We start from the raw sequence: 24,234 nt of genomic DNA, 5'->3' as shown, positions 1-24,234 counted from the left end.
CCTTTACTCCTGTCTGTTGTTGCCATTGACCAATATCAGTGGTCAAATCCAAAAGTTAATATTCAAAAGTGAGTGAGATGATGGCAGCAAGCTGGTTTATGGAAGGCGGTCCAAAAAGGATGCGTGTTAAATTATTCACTTAAGTAATAACAAGCTGCAAAAATACAGTGTAAGAAACGGCTGGCAATCTGACATGGTCATAAAATGAACATTAGTTAACAGTATCGTGACGTTCTTAAAATAAGTCAAATGCAATTCTGGAGTGTATCAGCAGCACAGCTTGCAAGATATGAGAAGCTCTTCTTGCATAGGAAGAACCAGGAGTATTATGTCCAGTTTTGAGCATTACTCTTAAGAGTAGGATATAGGCCAGTCAGTGAGGGCTTAGCAGAGAGCAGTGGGAATGGCTTGAGGGCTAGAAAATTTGGTCAAAAAGGAAAGAGAAAACAAACTTGGGTTCTGTACTCTAAAGAAGACTGTAGGGAGTTGCTGTTAGTCTTCGAGTACAAAGGCTGCTTGAGAGAGGAAGGGAAAAAGATTGTTTCACTTATTCATGGTGCATTAGACAGAAATAATGGGCTTAATCTGCAGATAATTGGGTTAGGTGTTAGAAAAACATATTTACAGTAAGGATAATGAATACCGTAATAAATTGCCAGAGGAGTGTGTTTCCCTCTACCTCTGGATATTTTTAAGAACTGATTAGACACACACCTGTCAACTATAGCTGACCCAGGTGTACTTGGTCCTGCATTAGGACCGGGAAGCTGGGTAAAATAATTCTGGATGTCTGGTCCACCCCTGTGGCAGGCCTGTGTTCCAGCCCTGTCATGGCTCTTCTATCTCACATTTAAAGCCCATTTAATTTTTTTTCTTTCCTGCTGCTTCTGTCATGACAGTAGCTAAGAATAATCTGAGCTGCTGATTTTGCTTTTCTGTTCAATTCAGCAAACTGATGGGCAGGACAAACATGTTTCGCTATGGAGATGCTGGGCAAAAATTTACATCCTATTGACTCCAGTCTCACAGTGCCTTTTTTGCCTGGCCATGGCTTTGCATTACTCACACTCCTCTGGCTCTGGCCATTACCCACTGATGTGGTTTATTGCCGAAATGTGTATGATGCCCAGGACTCTAATGAGGGGCCTGGAGCCATTCTTCTGCCTTGATGATTGCCTCTCCTTTACAAGTAATACTTATGCATGCTTTGCCAAAGATGTCTATTTGTGGATGATTTTATTTGAAGTGTTATGGATTAGCCATGAGGATGAGGTTGTCCAAGTACTGTTGGATGTGGGAAAGGACTGTTTCTGGTATAAAAGCCACATTCCAGAGGTTAGGGATTTTTGTAGGGCAGAAGCAATGTTTTGCTCAGTATCTGCACAGCACAATCCTGCTGCAGTATTGTTACATTAAAAATTATACTAATTGTGATTCCTAAGCTGTATTTGGAGTTAGCTGTACCTCTGTCTACATTTGGAAGTTTTCCAATTAAAAAAAACAAATAAATAAATACTGCATTAACTTTACAGAGAAGAGGGACCTAATATACTGGGACATCACTATAGCTTACAATTATGCATTATTGTAAGGTTTTTTCCTCTTCTAGTATTTTTACTGGTCTGATTATAAATGTTTCAGGATGATTCAGGAAATTTAATGATTATTATATATGGGAAATGACACCTTTTGTTAGTGTCACTCTGGTAACATTTATTTGAAGTACAGAAAAGTTCATTTGCAATGCTGAGTTCTAGAGGAGGTCTGGTACCTGGTAAGCAAAGGAGGCAATTTTGGAACTAAAACTATGGGGCAGATTGCTTGCTTCTGTCCTGAGCTTAGACTTGCTGATATTTTGAAATAAAATAAGTGTCTTCTCTTTGCAATGGCTTTCAGTTTCCTGTAAAATTAAACAGCTTTTGGAGGCATCTATGATAGATTTGCTGTGTACAGCTGTCCTCTGACTGCCTTTTAAGTCCATTTAAAGCTTACTGCTGTCCTGCTGTCACCATTGTTGCAATAATTGAGGAAAATCAGAGATGTGGTTTCCACTATTCTGTTAAACTCAATGAACTGTGTTCTTCCCATTCTGCCCCACCCCTTCCGCTTGCTTTGTCCTTCCATTGCATCCTGTCTGTGGGCTTCCTTGGGAACCTTTCTTCTCAGTCATGGTCTTACTGTGCTAACTTTGATCATGGATTAAGACACTACCTTGATTTAAAAAAAAATCAACATAAAATCAAAATAAGCCATGTGTTTACTACAGATTCGATTTCCCCCCCCCCTTTGTTTTTATTTTTCTGCAGATTGTTTCTCAGAGGAAACTCTCCAAGTCCTTACTTAAACATGGGAACACAGCAGGAAAGTCATCTATAACAGTAAGTCAGTCTTAAATACAGTCTTATTTTCCTGTTATTTTGAAATATCTGATGTGACTAATTCTCCCTAAAAGCATCCTGCTAAGTCACCAGAACAACCCTCGATTGAGAAATGTATTAAAATTATTTAACAGATTACTTGTACTGTTTCAGGCAAATGCTTGTTGTAAGGAAATGGCAACAAATAATGTATGATTTGTACAAAAGCACAATATTTACTACTACATTTAAAGTACTCTGATGACAGCAAGAAAGTTGTGCTGCTTGAATACTTTTAGTTGAAGTTCTAGAACCTTCAGAAATTCATTTTGGCTTGCTTTGACACATGAAGGAGTCTGATGTTTCTTGGACTTTGGGCTTTTTCCAGTTTCTAGAAAAAAAAAAGAAGAAGAAAAACCAACTCAGAAAACACACAGACACCCAGCAATACCACATGCAAATCCAGAAGTTTGCTAAGAATAGGTATTTTAGCTGTGTTGTAACACAATTACACACTGGATAGTTACAGCCCCATGTGTATCTTGAAATCTGCAAATCGATGTGTTGACTCTCTTTCATCTTTCTTATTGCGGGCTTGTTTGGGAGATCAAGCTTGTCTGCACTGAAGCTAGCATCAGCAAGCTTGTGACATTTGCAGCTCTGCTTTAAGACAAAGGCTACAGTAAAATATTCTGCTTTGGGGATCTCTGCTCTGTTGCCTCATGGGGTTGAGAAGGAGTTTTTTTCCTTGATGTGCAATTAGCCAGATGGGTTTCTTTTGGCTTGATTGTTTGGATTTTTTTTCCTCTCTTCAGACCCAGAAGAGACAGCAGACTGTGAGAAATAATGCTTTCTGAGAGCCCAGGGAATTTTCTTTCTTAGATGTCTTCCTTGCTTAGCTGGGAAGTGATTTGCTTAAATGCATAAAATAAACTCATTTTTGGTCTGGGGTTGGAAAGGAATTCCCTGTTCATCTGGCTGAACTGAACCAGGAGAGACCTTTTCTTCTTGAATAATTTGGTGTGGTTTGCCTGCTGGGATTAACTGGGCATACTTCATCTCGTCCATCCCCACTGTGGTCTAGATGCAATTCCTGTTTTGCGAGGGACACAGAGTTTAGTCTTGTGAAAACACAAATACTCTAGTTCAACTAAAATCATTAGGCTCGTTTGTACAGTGTTCTGGCAAAAAATAATGCTCTGTGATATACAGAAGATGAGAGAAAATGCGTTAATAGTTCCTGCTGGCCTAACACTGGATGATAATTGTGAAATGCAGACCTTGGTTCCTTGCTTTGGCTCTCGGCCAGTAGTACTGAAGAGCAAGCTGACTTTACTTGGATGGGAGAAACTGAACTCAGACAAAAATTACTGTGTGAAAAGTTTGCTATCTTGACAGAATAAGTCAAAGTGGATTATTTGTCAGTATTTCTGGACCTGGGGGCATACCAGTTGTCTGTCAAGTATGGAAGTTACAAATACTAGTTACCTAACTCATTCATTGTACTGAATTACGGGTTTTTCGTAGGATTTTGAAAGTTCCTATCTTGGAATGTTTTCTTGGAATTTTATTAGCCCTTTGTATAACGTCTCACCACTACAGTTTTATTATATGGCTGTGGGATGAAAACAGGGCATTGCTCACCTTCTCCACTAAGAAGTCTGTCAACCTTTGTAAGAAAGGGTTCATTATTTTCAGTTAAAAATATTTGTGAGACTTGGTGTGCAAATCCTGGACCACTGTTGGTCATATACAACTTATGATCTTTTAAAACATCAGACTACATGTAAATGTGTCAGACTTTATAGGCCAAATTTCCAGCAAGCTCACATTTGCCTGGAACGTGTGAAACACCACATATGTGCCTGTGTGATGGTACTTTAATGCACAGTTAAGCAACTGTGCTCCTACATGGCTGTATGTGAATATTTTCCATGAGGAAGCACCACAGTTCACTGGCTGTGATGTGTCATAGCCAGAACAGGCTCAACTTGGAGAATTTTACTTAATTTAATTTATTGCCAATTAACATAAACTTTTAATTACTGATTGATATTAAGAAACAAATATGAAAAGCAAACTCTTAGGGAAAATATCTTTCCTCACCCTCCCATGGACTCATCTCCTGGCCCCTTCATAGTCTCCACTCCCTTTGCCTTCGCTATATGTTATGCTCAGTCCCTTTGGTGAGGTGATGGGTAGCACAGGTCAGGATCAGAGCATAGTGATTTTTTTTTTTTTTTTTTCTGCTCTTTGTTACCAATTTTTTCAGCCCTGCTATGGGCTTACACATGAGCAACAGTCTCTTTGGAGGCATCCTTGCTCCAGTGTAGGTTTTCCTGTGGGTACAGGCCCTCAGAGGTATCTCCTCTGGTATGGCACACCTCCTTCCAAGAGTGCATCTCCAACCGTGTCCCCAACAACATCCCCTTCGCCATGCTTCCTCCTGGATCATCTTTACAGTTGCCTCACAGGCCTCCTAGTGCTCCTCCTTTTGTGCCTCCTGCCTCTACCAGCTGCTGCCCTTTCTTAAATACGTTCACACAGAGGTGCTGTATGCACCTCTGACGGGCTGATGTTTTGGGGTGCAGTTTGTAGCCTCTGCCCACTGCCAAGCCAGCTGGAGCTGGCTGTGACAAACACGGGGCTGTTCTCAGCCTCCCCACACAGGTCACCCCTGCAGCCCCTGCTACCAAACCCCTGCCAGTTATGCCCGATACAGAGTCTAAGTTTCCAGCAAAGAAAGAAAAAGTCTGTGATGCTGAAGTTTATTGAGGCTGTGGACAGCCTGGCTAATTACTGGGAGCTGCATATGTGGGCAGTGAATGCATCCCACACTGCATGCTCTGACTGCAGCTCTAACCTCAGCAGCCTTCAGCTGGTTTGAAGAATAGTGGGGGGTGTCCCAAGTGGCTCCCAAGGAGTCTGGAGTCCGTGTAGCGGAGACAGTTTGAGCCTGGCTGGGGACTGACATGGCTGACAAGTGTGTGGCCATGGGCGTGAAACGCTCAATAAGTCGGTTCTTTGGGGCGATTTAATCTGTGGGGAGAATATTTGCAATAGGGAAAGATTTTATAACTGTCAAATAGAATGTAGCGTGGTTTGTTTCAAACATTTTCCAGTGAAATAGCCCAGGTTTCGTTAATACCCTCTCTCTACTGAACCATTCTAATGGCTAGTCAGGAAGACTGTTTATGTTGGTTTTGTTGGGTTTTTTAACAGTATTGCACAGCACAGCAACTGGCATCATTATTAGCCTAGCCTACACCATTTGAAAGAATCACACTAGATTATTTTTGTGTTACTTTTTTCTGACTCAGTCTAGAGTAAATGGTTTTGCTGATGTAGCTATTGCAGAAAAACTATACCAGAACTCCTCTACTTTAAGTGTGCCTTTCGTGGCAACTAAGATGGGTGACTTCACTCCTTTTTCCATTTAGCTTGCCGAATGATGCTGAAGCAGCATAAAAATAATTAAACTTTACACTGAAGTAATACAACTCTTGTATAGCTTTTTCGTTTCCTTGGACAGTGTGATACTGTGAAATTCTCCCTTGTCCTACCTGAGGAAAAGTACTTGGTCAGAGGAAGGGGATCCCTGATGGATGTTGATGTCTGTCCATTGACAAGTGATTGACAAGGCATAGTTGTGTGTTACAAAGTGATTCAGGTTTGTAGGCTTAACAGGGTGGCACTGATCTGCTGAGCAAAGGATTCACTGAATGCTTTTAGCCCTTCCAGACTGCAAAGAGAAATGTACTAACTTGTACCACATTTCAGTTTTTCCTAATGGGGTCTAGAGTCTTCACACTGGAAAATGGCATCTTACTCCCCTTCCATTACACCATGCAAAACTCAAATGTAGCTTTCCATTTAGGTGATTGCTGAGGAATTGTCTGGCAATGACGACTACGTTGAACTTTCATTCAGTGCACGGAAATTGGATGACAAGGTAAGCTGCTTGATATTAACCTTACTGAAAGATACAAGAATGCCAGCAAGTTTAATTTGATGAGGTTTTCCCTAACAGATATTTTTTGCTTATATTATTAAACACATCAGAGATTTCAGATGAATGTTCACAATGAGGCTTTCCTCAAGTTGCAAAGTAATTAAAAAAAACCCAATGGAATCTAATTAAAACCAAGACAAGTTAATTACTCTATAACCAAGACAATTTAATTATTTAAAATGAGACAGATCAGAAGTGCATAGAGAAGTGAAACTTTCTATAACTAGTCAAAGATGTTACAGTTGAAAGTGTCTTAAAATAGAGCTAGAAAACTTCATAACAGCTCAGTTATGATACGCATTTTGTTCAACAAAAAGAAGCTTTAATGTAAGAAAGATTCTTGAATATTTGTTAAAAGCTTTTTCCCTCCTTAATAAGAAAGTTCTCCACTGACTTAAACACTACTCTTCATTATAAGGACTACCTCTTTCTGAAAATATCTACTGTTGTTTAGCAATATATATATATATATATATATATGTATATATAAAATAAGCATCTCAAGCAACACACAGCCCCAGAAATGGAGATGACTGCTTGTAAGGCACACTGCCTGTTATCTCAATGTAATAGCAGACATAATTATTTGAGGTAATCAGGGGAATATCTTTGTAGTTAATAGATGTCATAAGACTACGATCCTGTTTAGATAATCGGGCTTTACATATAATTGAAGATCAGATGATAACAATTGTACTGGATCACAGTATCTACAATTAGTATAAAGTCTCTTATACGTGAAGCTGCTTCTAATTGGAAACATATGTTAACACTACAGAAAAGTTTATAATTCTGGTGCTCCAAGCAAATGCTTGTAAACATTTGACATGTAAGTAGTTTAAAATCACATTAGTGAGAGTATTTTTGGATACATACATCAGATTTTCAAAATCAGGCCATAACTGAGGAATAATATTTTCGGTTGAAACTACCGGAAAATCTCAGGCAAGCAGAAAGTACACAGAAAGATTAATAGTACTGGAATTTATGTAGAACATACAGGTAAATAACATTACTGTGCTCAGGATCATTAACAATCATAAATGATCAGGACCTGAATTTGCTTCTCATCTGAAAGATTAATTACCTCTTCCTCCAGAGTTGCTGAAGTCTTAATGTTTCCAAATCATGTATTTACGTGTCAAAATGTAGATTTAACAACCTCTCTTTAGACAGCCATCTTTAGATGTGATTTCCAAAGTTATACACGTTTCTTCCTGTTGCACATGCTGTCACATGTAGATAAAAGGAAAGGATGTATACAACGTAATAAGACTCTACTTCGTCATTCCTTTTCCACGAATGTAAAATGTGATCTGGTGTAAATATTATGATTGCTTATGACTCTTGGTATAAATTAAAAGGATGCTGCCAGAGTGCACTTATGAGCCAGGTCAGTGCTGTCTAGGCAACAGCTTTAGAGAGTGATTGAAACACTGTATGGGGATAAGTTAAGGAGGATCTTTCTGAAATATTGCAAGAATATTATAATTTCTGACATTTTAACATGTCCAGTCAATGTGGGCTTCATCTAATAAAAAATTCCTGGATGATGCAGTGTGCGGCTCAAGCAATGACTCATCATGGGTTATCTGAATCAAAACTCCTGTCTTCAGCTGATTAAAATCACTGGAAGCCTATTACAGTTGAAAGCAGTCTTTCCATTTCCTCCAGCTACAGGTGTAGCTCTAAACTTGGCTGAACCTTTCCTTACCTCATTTATAAGAAAAGGCTATGGCTTTTGGTATGGCTTATAATATACTTTGATGTCAGTAGATGCAAGGCCCTATTAGTCATTTTGCAATTACTTAAATTGTATAGTTCAGCCCTTGGTGAAAAGCATGTGTTCCTATGTCACATGAAGATAAAAAAAAAATCAGAGAATTGAGAAGAGCCCATCTTGTAAAATCCTAAGCATGGTTTTGCATGCCTCTCCCTACTCAGAGAATTGAACACCTGAGTAGAGAAGTAACATCAGAGAAGCAGACTGAGAGCTGGAACTGGCCTTGGAGTCTCCTGAAAGACAGAGGAAGCCTGTGGAAGCAGTTGTTCATGCTCTGCTACACAGGGTCACCTTTGTAACCCCAGAGATTCCTGAACTGGTAGCTGTGGAGGTGGCAAAAGACAAGTTGAATTATGATGTCTTACAACTTGCAGGTAAAGGAAGAGGTGGAAGGAGGTTCTGGATGTGCTTTAAGGATAAAAAGAAGAAGAATTTCTTTCCATCTATTACCATCAGTGGTAACTTGGATGGACAGGAATTTTCTTCCTCCATCCTTTAAAAGAAAATTCTTTGAGAGAGGATCCAGACCGGTGTCCTTAAACATGTGAGTTTCCTCCACTAAGGAAAAAGATGTAAACAACACAGTTTTGGCAGATTAAAGAAAATATGCTTGTTGTGTTTGCTTTTACTCCCTCCACATAAAACTGCAAGAGTTTTAGAGAAGACACAAAACAAGTAAGGCCTACTCAATTTTCCCTGGAGTCATGGCTGAAAAATTCAGTGAAAAATTATAGGAAAGTCACAGATATGAAATTTTCCTTTACTTAACTGACTTTGCAGAGATAAAGGTTGTTTTTTTTTATCGCAGTGCTTGCTTGGAAGGTATAACTGCATTTTTATGTTTTATTGAAGCCCTGTCAGCTCAGGTGGCACATCTTTGTTTCAAGAGACCCACTGAGAACACTTCACAGGAGAACAATGTCTTTTGGAAAGTTTCTATTGCATTAATAGCTGTGTCATAATTACCATAACAAGCAGCTAAATTTTTATGATAGTTATAATATATTATGAGCACTGAGGCAGGCAAACTCTTTTCCTGTTCTGAGAGGCAGTTATTGCTTGGGAAAGATTCTCCAGCAAATGTCTGCAAAATACAAGCTCCAATATTACTTTTTTACATACTTCCCTGGTACTAAACTACTACTACTACTACTACTGCTACTACAAATAATCCTTAAATGCCCTGTGTTGCTGCTGAAGAATTTTCAAAATTATTAGTGTCTTTTGGCTACTTCAGCCCTTTCCTGAGAGACCTCTTTCACCCCAAAACCTGAATTTTAAGAAGTGTCATGCTCTGAAGATTAATATACTAAAAGACGTGTCAAAGTAGTTACTCAGAAACAGAGGTAGCTAAATTTTTAAAGTTTAAGCCAGGTACTTGTGTTATTGCTGTGTAACTACTGCACATACTGAAAGAACAACACGCATTATGCCACTAGCACATGCATTACATTAATTATTTAACCATTATTAAAATATCAGAACATTAAACCTTTATTGCAGCTATTCTTCTTTCAGAGGATATTCTTGTGAGATAATGCAAAGCTGTTAGATTCAGCGTAACAACCAAAAAGCTTTGAAAATGTTAATAGCTATGAAACAAAATGTTTCTTCAGCTTACCATTTTTGAGTTGTTATGAGGCATCTTGAATATTGAAGGATTTTTTTTGTTTGTACCTTCATTCGGAAAGGAATTAGGCTTTGTTTTTGCATTGAAGGGGAGGTGATACAAGCTGTCATCCAGCATTAAAATCTTTCCCTTTAGGTGGTATCGCCTTGGTAGTTAAAACCAGATATTAAAATTACTTCCCTTTTGCTGATTTGCTGTTTCAACTTTCATGATACTCAACCGGGAATTATGATATATTTTGATTCTTACACAAAATCCTGGTTTCCTTTCTGAATTTTTCTGCACTCCAAGGTACATTCTTTGGATGTATCATCTTGAGATGTTTTATTTCAGATAACTTTTCTTGTCAAACTTGCATTTGATAAAGAATCTGTTAACATTAAGCTTTTACTCAGCTTCAATCAGTATGCCTATGTGTGAGAAGAGGCAGCTCAAACTTTTTTAACCCTATGCACTCTGGATTTTGGTGTCACTGTGCTGAAACCAGCACCCCCACTCTCTGCTTGTTCTCTTTGCTATGCAGTAGTAATCTGGCAGAATTTGATCACCAAAGCCCCCTGTTTACTATCAGTTTCAAGTGCTGAATGGAGTCCAGATACTAAAACTACATCACGACCTTGAGGCAAACTCTGGAGTTACAGACTTTGTTGGGTTTTGTGCTGGTTCTACACACTCTTACATTAAATGTCTTGCGTCCATATAATTGGAACAAATAAGCAAACATTTGGCTTTGTTGGTTAGAGCTCCACATGGTAGGATCTAACAAATACATATGCATGTGCTTTGCTTCAGTTCCTAAACATACTGTTGCCTTTTCTCTAGGAGGAAAAGAAATAGATGGTTCACAGAATGGCACTGAACACAGTCTTGATAGGTGTCAAATTTAGGGCATGGGAAAACCTTTAGGTTGCTTGAGCCTTGCCCAAGGCTTCATGGTCCCTAGCAAGTCACTTCCTTCTCCAGACTTTCAAATTAAGGTGTCCCTTTTCAAAGCCCTGATATCTTTGCATGTTTCACAGCTGTGGAATTATAAAAATGTGTCAAATTGTAAAGAAAATTTACATTTTACAAAAATGTAAAACTGGTCAAATTTTAAAGACATACTTGGAATAGCATCTACCTGAAGCTGTTCCTATCCTAATGGCTATCCAGCTAGTCAAAAATAAGTATGGTGTGCATTTGGTATGGAGAAAATTGTAGAACTATGCATATTACAGTCATTTTTACATTAATGCTTTTATGGAAACGCTGGGAGAGCAAACTTTCCAAACTGATGTGGAGGTCTGTGGTTTTGGATATGGCCTATAGAGAAGAATGATACTGATATGCATAGAGTTAATCATGTGGCTCTTTTGTAGAAGAAAATAAAGATGGGAGTTGAAACTACAGAAAATGGTCTGAGTCCATTTGAATCCTGCTCTTGCAGCTTTGCACAGTTAGAAATTTGAGTTAGCCAGCTTTCCCCCTCCAGCCGTGGAGGGCTAACACCCAGCTACTCTTCTGCCTCCCAGCCAGCATGTCCAGAAGGAATGTCATTGAAACAAAAGAAGCTGTGGCCAGACTGCAACAATGCTACAGAAAGTAACTTAATCTAGGTTTCTGTAAGAACACTCAGGGTTATTAGCTAGATGTAAGACTAGAGGAGGGTGTTTGCAGTGCAGTGAGTATGTGAACCTTAATGTCTGTCATGGATTTGCTTGTACTTAGAGATATCAAGTAATTTTTGGCACTCCCCTGCTCTGTTTGTCGTCTTAGCATGGACCGTATTATCACATCCCAAAGAGGACTTGCTTCTTTAACCTTCTTTAATCTGTCTTGCCAGTACTTGTGTTAGGTGGTAGCAGCACTATGTCTTGGTCAATTAACTTCTGTTTTGAGAGGGTGGGTGAATAGTGTGAAGTTCAACCCCACTGTAGAATATGCTTCAAAGGGCCTTGCATGATAAAACTGATGTCAAAAGACCAAATGGGTTATGGGGACAGAAACAAGTTAGGTGGATGAAGGAGCTAAAGCTCAGTAATCCGGGCTGGGTTCAAGCAGGTAAAAAGCTCTAAAATGATATTTTGACTGCCATGACTGAACAGCCAAACTGAGAACAGCAATGCCACAGAAATCCTTGTGGAACAAGGACAAGAATGAAATGTTGCTGAGAGACACCAAAGGGCACTAAACCATGCTGACTCTCCTTTTTCATTAGCAGTCAGGGAAGCACCAGTGCACTGTGCCTGAAAAGCTCAACGAAAAAGAATTCTCAAGAGTAACCTGTCCTATATTTTATTTTAGGATTTTTTCAGCAAATCTGATCCTTTTCTGGAGATTTTCCGCATGAATGATGATGCAACCCAACAACTTGTTCACAGGACTGAGGTAAGGAATAGGGTTGGATTTACTTTCCAAGGACACAGGTGGGCTTTCAGGAGAAATAGTTTATGCTTCCCATGTCATAAAAGGTGTTGCAAGCACCCACATTTAAAAACTCTTCTATCTCTTGTGTAATTACATATAGCTATAAACTGATGCTGCCCATCTCCGTTGCCTGGACCTGTCTGCCTTCCATGGCTCCCAGTTCAGGGATGTATTCTGCAACCTCTCTGTGGCATCATCTGTGTATGGGACCATTTCCCACCTGTGCTCCTTTTTGGGGCTTTCCAGAGGAGGCATATTGCAAACTGCAGGTTGCTCAAGGGCACATATCCCATGCATGTTTTTCTGCAAACCTCCAGCTAAGCTCTGTGTTCTCTTTCTGGTGAATGTACCATATTGAAAATTGTGGCTCTTGTTAGCATTCTGTTTGGAGATGAGCAAATGTTAAGGGTTCCGTTCCTTTCTTTTCACTCACAGGTTGTGATGAATAACTTAAATCCAGCCTGGAAGACCTTTAAAGTGTCTGTAAATTCTCTGTGCAGTGGAGACCAGGACCGCAGGCTAAAGGTCAGAAGTCATTCCTACTGTTTGAATAGTTCTACTCATAGAAAACAAAACTTTGTCTCTCTTTTTCAATTGAAGATTGCTACCCTGAACTGCCCTTTTTGACGGAAAAGATGATCACACAGCTGCTTTATGATTACCACAATCAAATTAAGGATGCAGAGAAGTCATAATCCACTGTAATCAGTAGATTATGCTCTATACTTCTTACAGAAACCTCAGAAAATGATGGGGCTGGTTTTGCTAATCAGTTGGATAATTTGAACCCACTATCATTTAACTGGTGGAAGTATATTCAAGGGAAGTGGCAGCTCTACCAGTGTTTTAACTACTATTTCCTCACTTATGTCTGGAGACCCTCTGTAAAAGAAGCGCTGAACTATGAGATCTGTTATATTTGATAAATAGGGTGGCCACAAAAAGACCTGCACCATAGTAATGACAGTGTTACTAGTCAGCAGAAAGAATGATTGTTGGGAACTTGGAGCTTTTTGTAGAAAAATTCATCTTCTGGATAATTTGTGTTAAATCAAGGCTGAATCCAGTTATTCATAAACTCTAATCAGGTTTAAGAATAATACTAAATTAAAACCTGTTAAATGAAGAGCACTGTCCTCATTGGCTATTCAGCCCCTTGGACCTGATGAAAGGACATTGGACCCAAAAGTATGTTGGTGGGGTTTTTTTCTTACCTTTCCAAATTAAATAATAAAAAAATTTCCTCTTTTGTCATTATAGCTGCCCAACCCTGCAGAACCTGTATGGTAATTTTTCACTCAGCAGAATGTGCTGTGCAGATAGGAAAACTAAAATGCCTGGTGTGTATATGTTACAATGTATGCCACAAATGGGTGGAAAAGGTAAAAAGTGGTCTTATGAATTCTTGGATTTTTACTGGTCATGATAATTGTGATTTATAACTTCACAAAATCAGCACTGTTTTTATGGAACAACAGTGGTACGGACACAGAGTTTGTACAGTATTGGCATGCACAAGAAAGGCACAGGTATGAATGGTTATTTTTATATGTTGTTTGTGTCCTTTGTGGCACTGTTGGACAAACAAGATGAGTCCAAAAGAATGAGGAAGTTTGGGAAAACAATGAGAGATGTAGCAAGGAAAAGTGAAGGATGAAGTAGATGGAGCACAGGATACTTAAGAGGCCAGACCAACATGTTTGTGACAGGTGCATCTGAGAAGTTGGAAGGAAGCTCAGCACCTCAGATGGTACAGGGAGGCAGTTGTGAAAGATCTTTCCATTTACCCCTTAGTCAGTAAATGGTCAAACCAATTGAGTTTGGCATGTCCAATGGGATTGAAACAGAGGTGTAGCAGATGAAATAGAGAATGAGGTGTAGGGAAAGAGCAGCCTCCATTATAAACTGCAAGCAAAATTAACAGTATTGGCTAAAGAGGATTTCTAATACAAATTAAGAAATGTAGAAAAGGTTTTTGCTGTACTATGCATAGGACGGTAACAATGTCAAGTGTCAGGATAATGACTTTGTTATCTTGTAAGGCTGCAATTTTATAAGCTTCCTGGGTAGATAAAATATCTGTGAAGTTGCCTGAAGATAAGTGAATTACTTTGTGTTGTATAAGCAATGTAGATCTCCAGGAGAGGAAAAGAAAAAGAGCTAAGAGCAGCTACCTTCCAGAGGTAGTAACATGAGTGACTCAAAGGATGATCAAGGACAAGGAGCACTGCCATGGCTGGAGCCTCCATTGGCACCTCTGATGACTGGGCTGCTACTTCATGACAAAGGGGAAGTGCTGGAATAAGCACGGACAGTGCATCTTTGGGCAGTGAGTTCACTTCACAATTCAGACAGGGCTGGGAGCTGAGCTTTTGCCAGGAGTAAGCCTGGAAAGGCTTGGAAAGGGAGGGTGAGCAATTCTTTGATGTATCAGAGAAGGGCAAGCCACTGGTGGGACATATAGACAGAGGGGACATGGTTCAAGCAGGTAGGAGTGCTGTAGCTGCTGCAGCATTCTGTGAAGGTGAAAGGGAGCAGGACTGAAGAGGGCAATGCTAAAGAACATAGTATGCTCAGAACATGAGATGCTGAGAGGCTGAAGAAGAGATGTAATGTGACATTATCTGTGTTATCTGTAGCCCCTCTGAGGGTGCACTGTACACAACCAGATGCAGAAAGTTGCACCCTGCATCTTCCTTGGCACAGGGTCCCAGATCACATAGTCCAGCTTGTATCTGACAGTAACAAGCAATTATTTGTGGCTGCCCTTATAGGATCTGCTTCTTGAGGCAGCTTAAATCGAAAAGGGTGACTATATAGGTTTCAGACAAGAGATGAATCAGATTTCTGCCACTCAGATGAAAAGCAGAATTAGCACAACACTGCCTTCACCACATTGTGTATATCTGGCCTTTAAATCACTTAGATGAGAAAACCTAGGAAGAGATGCAAACAAAATGTGAAGCTTAGAATGTCAGAGAAAGTGCCAAGTGCGTAAGGATAGAGAAAGGTGGTTCTGGAGGAAGAAACATGCTATCATCTCTTCAAAACTGAAGTGAGAAGTATGAGAATAGCTAAGATTTCAATTTGGGCAGAAGAAGATAGGTCTGGGAATAAAGGGGGTCTTTGAGCTATGAGCAGAGAGACAGTAGTTGAATTTTTTGCAGATGATACTGCCAAGAGACAGGCTCAAGAAGTAGGGAAGAGGAACAAGAATAGTCTTTCGGATTGCCTGTAGAGAAGGTGAGGGGAAACTCAGTGAAGGAATGGGTGAAGAAGAGAACCGGGGCAAGATGGATCTTATGAACCTATTGACAGTTTTTGGAATAGTCTTGATTCTGTGGAATATTCTTTTTTCCTTTGTTTTTTTAGAGAATATATCTTTTTTTTTTAATGTATGCAAATGTTTGCAGGCCCTGATTTAGATATCTGAGTAGTTGCCTGCGGCTGCAGTTCAGGCATTTGCAGAAAAGCTAAAAATAGGATGAGTTGCACCAGATCATTCATGAGTTTAGAAATATTTTAAAATTAATTATGGCAGTGAAATAAGAAAAAAACTGAAAAGTCTTTAAAATTCAGGCCCTTTATACTTTTTGCTGGGTGTAGGATAAGGCTGCTATGATAGAGCAACCCCCAAAATCACTTGTGTTTGAAAGATAGCATATAGTACTTGTCAGATGACTATTCTGTTTGCTTTCTATACAGACTATAACTTAGGAATTTGATGGCAGCAAGGACAGAAAAGTCAAAATTATAAGAATTAGAGAAGTGAAGTGTCCGTGACAGGTTTATGACTGTGTCAATGTTTATACTTTGATTTACATTGGCAAAGCATTCTAGTCTTCATGCTACCATATCTTGGAACTTTTGACTTTAGTTGCTTGGTTTCACTTCATAAAGTATACAGCAATATGTTACTGCTAAGTGTTGGAAGAATTCCCTGTGCCATATTTAATGTGGGGAGATTTAGTGTATTCCAGCTGCCTTGCAGAGCATCAGCTTCTCGCCAGGATTGCTTGATCACTGTGAACATTAATTGTGGAGCGCTGGGTAGTTTTGTACCTGTACCTGCTGTTTCCTTTTTACATACTTTGGAAGGCATAATCAAAGTTAAGGCTTTAAGAGGCACCAGAAATGGTTGGAGGGAAATGTCAACTTGTGGAAATGTTGCAAATGGAGGAAGACTTTTTATCAACAACAGATATATTGCAATTGTCACTACCTTTGGCTTGCCTCTGTAGGCTGTTTGGCATCTGAAGCCTTGGCCTTTCGTCTCTGCCACTGAAATCACATGTGTACGGAGCTCAGTGGTCTGATTTGTGTTATGAAAAATAAGGATTAACTTGGCAAAAATACACTAAACCAATTCAGTTTAACTTACAGAAGTTTGCTCTTTGTAAGTCTTGCACCCAAAGCAGCCTTTACACGGGGCATTTGAAACTTTCTTGTTTTAAATGTCTGTTTAGAAAGATAAGATAAGCAAGGTCACTAAAGACAAACCGATCGGTTACAGTCTGCCTCAAAGGTCTTTTACTAGCATCCTTTACAAAGTCTATACATTTGATTTCCTTATGGGCTTTAAAAAAAAAAAAAAATCTTAATTTTGCTTTATTTAGCTGTGGTGCAGAGCAGTTAATTTTTCTATTTCTCTCAGGATGCCTTGTAAAACTTTAGTGCAATTATTGCTGCTCTAGGTTTATTATGAAAAAGATATATTAGATTTATGAACCTACTGAGCTTTCCTTCCCAGACATTGAAACCATCTGAGAAGTCTGGTCACACTTCAGTGCCGGTCATAACTTCTTTTAATGTTAACGGTAAAGACAATTTGTGTATGCGTTAAAGTGAACAAAATACCTCTTTGATCCAAGAGTTGTGCATTGCTTTCCTAATACTTAATGAGATTCAGTTCACCATGGTAATTACTGACAAATCAAGTGAGGGGTATAATCCTTCTGAGAGCAGTTTTTATCCTAGTCTGCTGTGCTGAAGGTCCTGTAAATTGTGAAACTTTGGCATTCAGGTTTGGGTTCACCATGTGAAGTATGTTGCTGTCAAAGGCTTATCTGAAATACAGGCTTGCATTTTGAGTATCTTATGGTAGGGATCATCTACTGTCCATCCATACTAATAGTTGCAACATTCCTCTTTTTCTGTGGGAGTCCTAGTAATGTACACAGAAAAATAATCTCTTTTTGTTTTGGTATTAGATATTTTAATATTTGGGAAATAAACACCTAACAAGGTGCCTCTAGAAGCACAGGCCAAGCAGTGCATGTGGCATGGAGTAAGAATATCTTCTGCTGAGGTTGTACAGAGAACGTTACTGAAATAAATTATTTTCATAAGGAAAAGTAGGAAAAGAGGCAAAAAAAACCTGGTAGAAAAGCATTGCTGCAGGTGAAGTACTAAGCTGCAAGGAGAGAGGGAAGCACGTGTCATATCTATTTAGAAAGTCCTTTCCATCTTCCACCCACATAGGGGAAATTTGCCAAAGAAAGTCCATTGGATGTTTTTTCTACCTTTCAAATATCTCTGTGTTACAACTGTATCATTGTCAGTTAGTTTATTGTTTCATCCCTGCCTAACCCACGTTACAGGTGATGATCCTGCTCCTGATGACATTTACGCATGTATGGTTATGAGTAGGACTCACAGCTGTGGCTACCAGGGCTATTACGTGCCTCAGGTCATAAAGCCTCTGTGTATATGAATGGCTCTTTGCAGCATGAAGCCCTGAGACATTACTGTTGCTTACTTTTGGGTAATCGTGAGAAGGTTGACTCTTCCTGTGAACTTTTAGTGACATTAAAACCTTGTTCTGCCATTCTTCTTCATTCTCTCTTGTGTCCACTTGGCTTCCTTGGCTCTGTCCAGCTGACCTGTTGGAGCAGCTGTGTCTTAGCACATGAATTACATGTTTGGGTTTCCGCTGAGGGGTCTGTCTGCATATGCTAGTAGGCCCCAGTATGTCTACGGTGCTCTACTGCTAGTGAGATGCACTCCAAGAGTTTAACGGTCATGTGATTTTCAATTCATTTCCATACTGAGACCTTTCTAAATAGCAATACATTGTACTTTCCAATGTGAATTTTCACAGGCCATGAATTTTGTATGTTTCTGTGGTAGACCGTTGTTTACAAGGTTTTCTTGAGTGGTCTGCACTTCGCTTAAATTAATAATCTATACAGTGCCTCTTCTGCCTCGTTGATACTGTTATATAATGTGATCCTTGCTTACAATATTAATAGAAGAAGCTCCACAGTCTACGAGAAAGTTTTTGATGTTATGCTGGATGGAAATAGACAATCGCTTCATTTTAATTTTATCATTTTTTAAAAAGAAAATTAAAAATTATTATTATTAATTTAATAATCTCTTCCCCAGGGTCTGTTGCGGCACTTTGCGGGGTAGAAGGTTGGGTTTTCCTTGTGTAGTTGTAACCTTCTGTTTCCTTCTGCTTTCTTCATCAAAGTGTTCAATCTTTCATGCAAAATGATGGATCATTAGGGGGAAAAATGTTTCTTAAAGCTCTGTAAGTGTACTGGCTGCTCCATTCTGAATTAAGGCAGAGCAAATAGCAGTGGTTATTTTAATATTCTCTGAGTTATTACTGCAGTGTTCTCTAGATCAATAAGCTTTCAGTGACCTTTAATACTTGACTACAGCTCTGCTTATACAGGTGTATTGTAAACTGTAATCCTTCAATAAGCCCTCAGTATCTCTGAAAACCAGTGGTGAAAGTAACTGAGCAGAACCTGTGAAGGCGGCCAAGTAAAGCTTAAGAGATAAGCAATAAGTAATACTTTCAGACAAATCCATTAGTGCTTTTATTCTTTCACAGTTTAGCTGTCATAGTGTTTGAAACACTAACATGAAAAGATACAGTTTATGGTCAACAGCAATAATTTGTGGAGGATTTAAAAAAGCATGTGGCACAAACTGGGTAGTCCAAGCAGTGTCAAACGGTGATTAGAAAAGCACGAGCTGAAGGATTTCACACTGTTCCATAATACAACACTCATTTTTGGTTGCAGTTTTCTTTGGGCTTTTAATTCCATGTAGGAAGAGACTGGCACCAAGAATTAATTACAGTGTAGGCTAGACTTGATGTTTATTTACTTGATTGGGTGATTTCAGTCATACCTGATTAACCACACAGTTCTACATTTTCCCCTTCAATTTACTCACACAATTAATGCCAGTGAAGCCAATAATTTCCTGCTTGCTTACCCTGATCTTGCTGAAGATGTATTTGCATATGGAGTCCTACTTGTGGAAAGTCTTCAACAACAAGAAAGGGGGACTGAACCTTTACATGTCTTGAATATGAATCACAAGATGCCTTGAAATGACTTTTTCAGAAGTATTTTCTTTTTCATTAGGTCAGGGCATTTTCCTGGAATCTTTAGAATTGCCTCACTCTTGGAAGGTGCAGATCCTTATCATCTGAATACTGTTTATTTAGTAGTCATTTTAAGGATGTTACCGTGTTGTGAATTTCCAGAGAAGTTCTTGTAAAGCTGACTGTGCAGCTGATGATTTTAGATAATAAAAAGTTCCTTCTTCATGGTCAAAAAACCCACAAAAAAATTAGGCTTAAATATTGGGATGTGGTGTATATTTAAAAAGCTAATAGAAATATTTCTATAAGTGCATACTACTTAACCAAAGTAAGATTTTTAAAAGTCTTCTGAGAGGATGATACATTATTTTGAGGATTATTATAAAGTTAAATGACACACTGTGAAAGCCAATTTCTGACACCACCTTGTATAAATGCCATCGGACCTACTCTTCCAGTAAATGATTCATTAGAATGCTACAGTTCTTAAGTGTTTCTCTTCCTTTCTCTCTCATATTCCCCTTGTTCTCTCAATGTGCCTGTGGTTCCAGGGTCCACACCAATTATTAAAAACTCAAGTGGCTTACTTCACAAGGTCTACAATGATTGTGGTGAATTCGCTGCAACTACTCACCCTGTTTTGTCAGTTTGGGTTAATCTATAATTTAGCAATGGGTTTATAATATGAGTGCCTCCTGAATTCATTAATTGCAGCAATGTGTTTGAAACCATGATTTATCTGAGCATGTCAAGGACTGATGAGATCAATCTTCATACACTCTGTGCAGGCAGAGTGCAAGATTTAAGGTCATCCTTAAAACAAAACTAATTAACTCCTTATCTGTGTGATCTCAGCTCACAGATTCCTTTTTTTTTTTCTTTTCTTTTTTTTCTTCTCCCCTTTCCTTGGCTGTATTCTTGATGAAGCAGTTGAAGATGCTGGGGATGAAGATTTGGGAGAGAGAAATAGACTCAAGAAATTAGCTTGACCCCATTTTTATTAGAGACAAGGGAACTCATTCTGATTACTTTTATAGGCACTACTTTGTTCTTCATTTTTGTAACTGCTAGATATATAGCAACTTAATTGTCAGATTAATTAATCTAGATTTGGGTTAATTGATGTTTGTGAAGTGCTTTGAAGATGAAAGAGCTATCTAAATGACAAGTGTTGTCACAACAATTAGGGGTGCAAGTGGATTGCACAAGAGAGATCATCTGATATACAGTGGTTAAAAAGAGTTCATAGTCACATCTCCAAGGGCTTGGGCTGCTAATAAAGATGGTGATAAACGGCTGAAGAGCTGTTACATATGAATAAAATGGACAGGAGGCTTCCTCCCATCCGTTGGGTGATTCTGACAGACTGAATTTCAGAGTTCACCCTGTAAAAGGAGATTTTTATTTGCCATTCCTTACCAGTGCCCCCAGTTCCATGAGCCCTGGGACAGAAATGAAGAAACTTCCCCCTGACATTGCAAGGAGCATTCATGGTGCGAAACAACAGCAGAGAACAACAAACAAGCAAAAATGTTGTGTGGGAATTTGTTTCCCTGGATTAGGGGACTTGAGGAGTGTTTTCTCTGTTTCTCTTTTCCAAATAAGAGATAATTGCCTACAAATAATTCATCGTTGCATTTATTGTTAGCTTTCTTCAAATTGCTTACTGCCTCTATAGTTCCATCCCAAGACAAATAAATACAGCCTTCTACAGCTTTGCTACGCAAGTCATCGGTATGAGAAATACTTCGAAGGGCCCTCTCTTGCCTGTCTTGAGCTGTCTTTGAAAGTGAGTTTTAATCCTCTGAAATGAAACAGAGGCTCCTGTAAATGTTGCTGACTATAAGCCAAAGCAGAGGTGTCTGGTTCCTTCACAGGGTAATGGCTGATAAAGTACTAAATCCCATCCCTGGGACCATTTAAAATGAGACAAAGCAAAGCCCTGATAATGAGGATCAGTTCCACAATGGAGGGTGGGGCCTAGGGGATGCTAATGAATTAAATGACCTCTGCATTCTTTCCAATTTTCAGGTCACTGTGTTGATAATGTACTGAACATCCTACAGACCCCAATATTAGCTGCAGGGCTGCTTACTGTACTTATGGTAACAAGTGCTACCATTTTGAATTGAAAAAAAAAATAAAAAGAAGCTTTGCTTTCACTAAAGTAGATTGAGAGTTAGCTGTAACCTTGTAAAGCAGCTGAACACTGTAGTGAATTTTAAAGTGTTACATATCTTAAAGAAAATCTGTAAGTCTCATACCTTTGTGTCTGCAGGACATTTTGCTGTGTGCCCTACAGTATCATTATATTAAAAATGAGAGAAAATGAAAATGTAAGGAGTTTATTAATATTCGTTTTTCATTTCTTTCATTAGAGACTGGAAAAATAGTGAAGGCAATTTCCAGACAATCTTATTTCAGACTCTTTTAAAGTAGCAAAGCCTTAAATTGGCTGACACATAACCAACTTATAAAGAACCTTTGTTTCTTTTCAGATATCTTTTTAAACTGAAAATTATAGACTCATGGAAATTCCTCTCTTGTTGTAATAAATATATTCTTCGCTATGAACAGTATATTTTTGCTACTTAGATAGAAAGCTTACCTTAAAATTCTACTCATACATTGAATCTTTATAGTTTATGTGATAACATTCTGCCACGCAAAAATGGTTACACCGTGCAGATAATAAAATGTGTATTCTAAATTATATTATTCTCAGAGGACATACCATAATATATTTGTTTTTAAAAAAATTACACTAAATATTTTCAGAGACCTAATTACAAATTAATGTTTGTGATACTGTAGGCAGTATTAGGGCAGAAATAGCTATTAAGTGTGTCTAAACTTTATTATTTAAGAAGATATCTCAGTACACAGGGGTCACTTGAAAAGTGTGGACTTTGTCTCACACTGGAAATGTGTGTTTAGCCCTTCCATACAAACTGATCTCACCTACCACTCACTCTGTTAAAATAACTTAGATCTGCATTTTCCATTTGCCAAGAGCATGCTTCCTCCCAGTCAGAGGACATGCATGTTTGGTAACGTGTACATACATGTATATAATGTATATGCACCTTACATAACGAATGGAGCTGTGTTTTGTCATAAAAAAATTTTATCTGCCTTACCAAATCTAAATTAAACATGTTTATAGTGTATGTTGGGTCTCCAAATTATTTTGAAAATGCTCGATAGCTATGCTCTGCAGGACTCCCCAGAAAAAGCAGTTAGCTGATCACAACCCTCCTTGTGGTAATGCTAGAAGAAACCAAGGCTCTTGGGATCAGACACTTCAGTGTGGTTGTGCGTAGTTATTGTTCTGTTTGTATGTTACAGCTGCTAAAGCATGCCAGGGAAGTTTTACCATAGATTTGACTACCACTAGCTCTGAGCTTTGGGCAGGATTCGGTGTTGAGATAAAACTTTTTTGTGAAACCTTCATCCTAGTCCCCCTAAGAAAATAAGAAATTGAGTTGCTTGTTCACTAGGGACAGTGGAGTTACTATAATGGTCTGCTCAGCAAAAGTAATGCTGTCAGGATATTTTCAGGAAGCCTGGGACAAAGGTGTTCCTTGTACCCCTCTGCTCTGAGCTGCCAGTACAGCAGCCCCGGCTGTTAATGCTCTTCAGGGCTTCTCACCAACTCTGGCCAGCTGCAGCACAGCAATCCTTTCCCCCTTCCGTGTGGCTGTTTCCATCATGCTATTCATAGAAGTCTTGCTCAATAGAATTGTTCAAGGTGGCCGCCAGATTAGTGTGTCCAGTTCATCGCTACCACTGAACATCTCGAAGGATGTGCAAGCTGTTTTGAGCCTAAGACTGCTTTGTGGCTATGCAGCTGATTCGTGTCCTGAGCATGACGTTCATCATGTCTGCTTTGGCTGAGATTAAAAAAGGGATAGTGTTTCCTATCACAATCATACTAATCCTTCCCCTTCTAATAAGTGCATAGATAGTCCATACGTCCTTAAGTGAAGGAGAAGGAGAGTCATGTGAGAAACAATTTATTGGTGTTACCAGTATTTTACAGACAGTTGAGTTTTCTTGTCTGCTTTCAGAAGAGATCATTAGAAAGGCTATGGCTGGCCTGCCTCCTACGCTCTTAATTGCCTTGGTCTAAAGTTACAACATATAAACAGCAACAGCAACAGCAGCAGGGGCTGATCTCTTAGACAACTCTTTAGCTATCAACTGCCTAAGGTTTGTTCAGTTCTACTAATCACCTGTTATATTGTTGACCATTGCATGACTAGCCTGGAGTTCCTATTGAGTCTCCTCATTTGTTTTATTTCTGAGAAAGTCCAGGATTTACTGATAACTATACTAGGAAATTTCCTCATGGAATGCCAGCAAGATCTCTTCAGTCTCACACACTTTTCCACACTCTTGCCATTACTTAACAAGTGTTCAGCAGTAGAGGAGGAGTACTGGACAGACAAAGACTTTGTGATACCTCTTAAACAATTACAACAGCAGGACAAGTTCTGTCATTCATACCCATGCCTTGAATTAATAGCACAGCATTATACTGAACAGCACGTCAGAAATCTGAAGAGTAGTATAATTTCCAGTTTTAATGTACATGAAATATATATGGGACCTTGAATCACATCAGACCTCCTAAGTAACTGCAGAAGCCAAGATACTAGACCATTGTATTGGGGCCCCAAAGAAGATAAATGCTGGGTC

At 39.0% G+C, this 24,234-nt stretch overlaps 1 protein-coding gene across 3 annotated transcripts in view; it reads left to right on the top strand.

Annotated features, from left to right (window-relative positions):
• The window catches only part of CPNE4 (copine 4), a 315,588-nt gene that overhangs the window by 209,325 nt on the left and 82,029 nt on the right, over window positions 1-24,234 (top strand). For all 3 annotated transcript variants that reach the window (XM_056337705.1, XM_056337704.1, XM_056337706.1), the window contains exons 4-7: window positions 2,307-2,378; window positions 6,235-6,309; window positions 12,066-12,149; window positions 12,624-12,713. In XM_056337705.1, the coding sequence (XP_056193680.1) occupies window positions 2,307-2,378; window positions 6,235-6,309; window positions 12,066-12,149; window positions 12,624-12,713 (321 nt within the window). The remainder of the gene's footprint in view (window positions 1-2,306; window positions 2,379-6,234; window positions 6,310-12,065; window positions 12,150-12,623; window positions 12,714-24,234) is intronic.

This window comes from Falco biarmicus, chromosome 4, assembly GCF_023638135.1.
Source record: "Falco biarmicus isolate bFalBia1 chromosome 4, bFalBia1.pri, whole genome shotgun sequence".
NCBI classification, from domain to species: domain Eukaryota; kingdom Metazoa; phylum Chordata; class Aves; order Falconiformes; family Falconidae; genus Falco; species Falco biarmicus.
The sequence above is the reverse complement of the archived record's forward strand: the minus strand, read 5'-3'. Positions and strand labels throughout refer to the sequence as shown.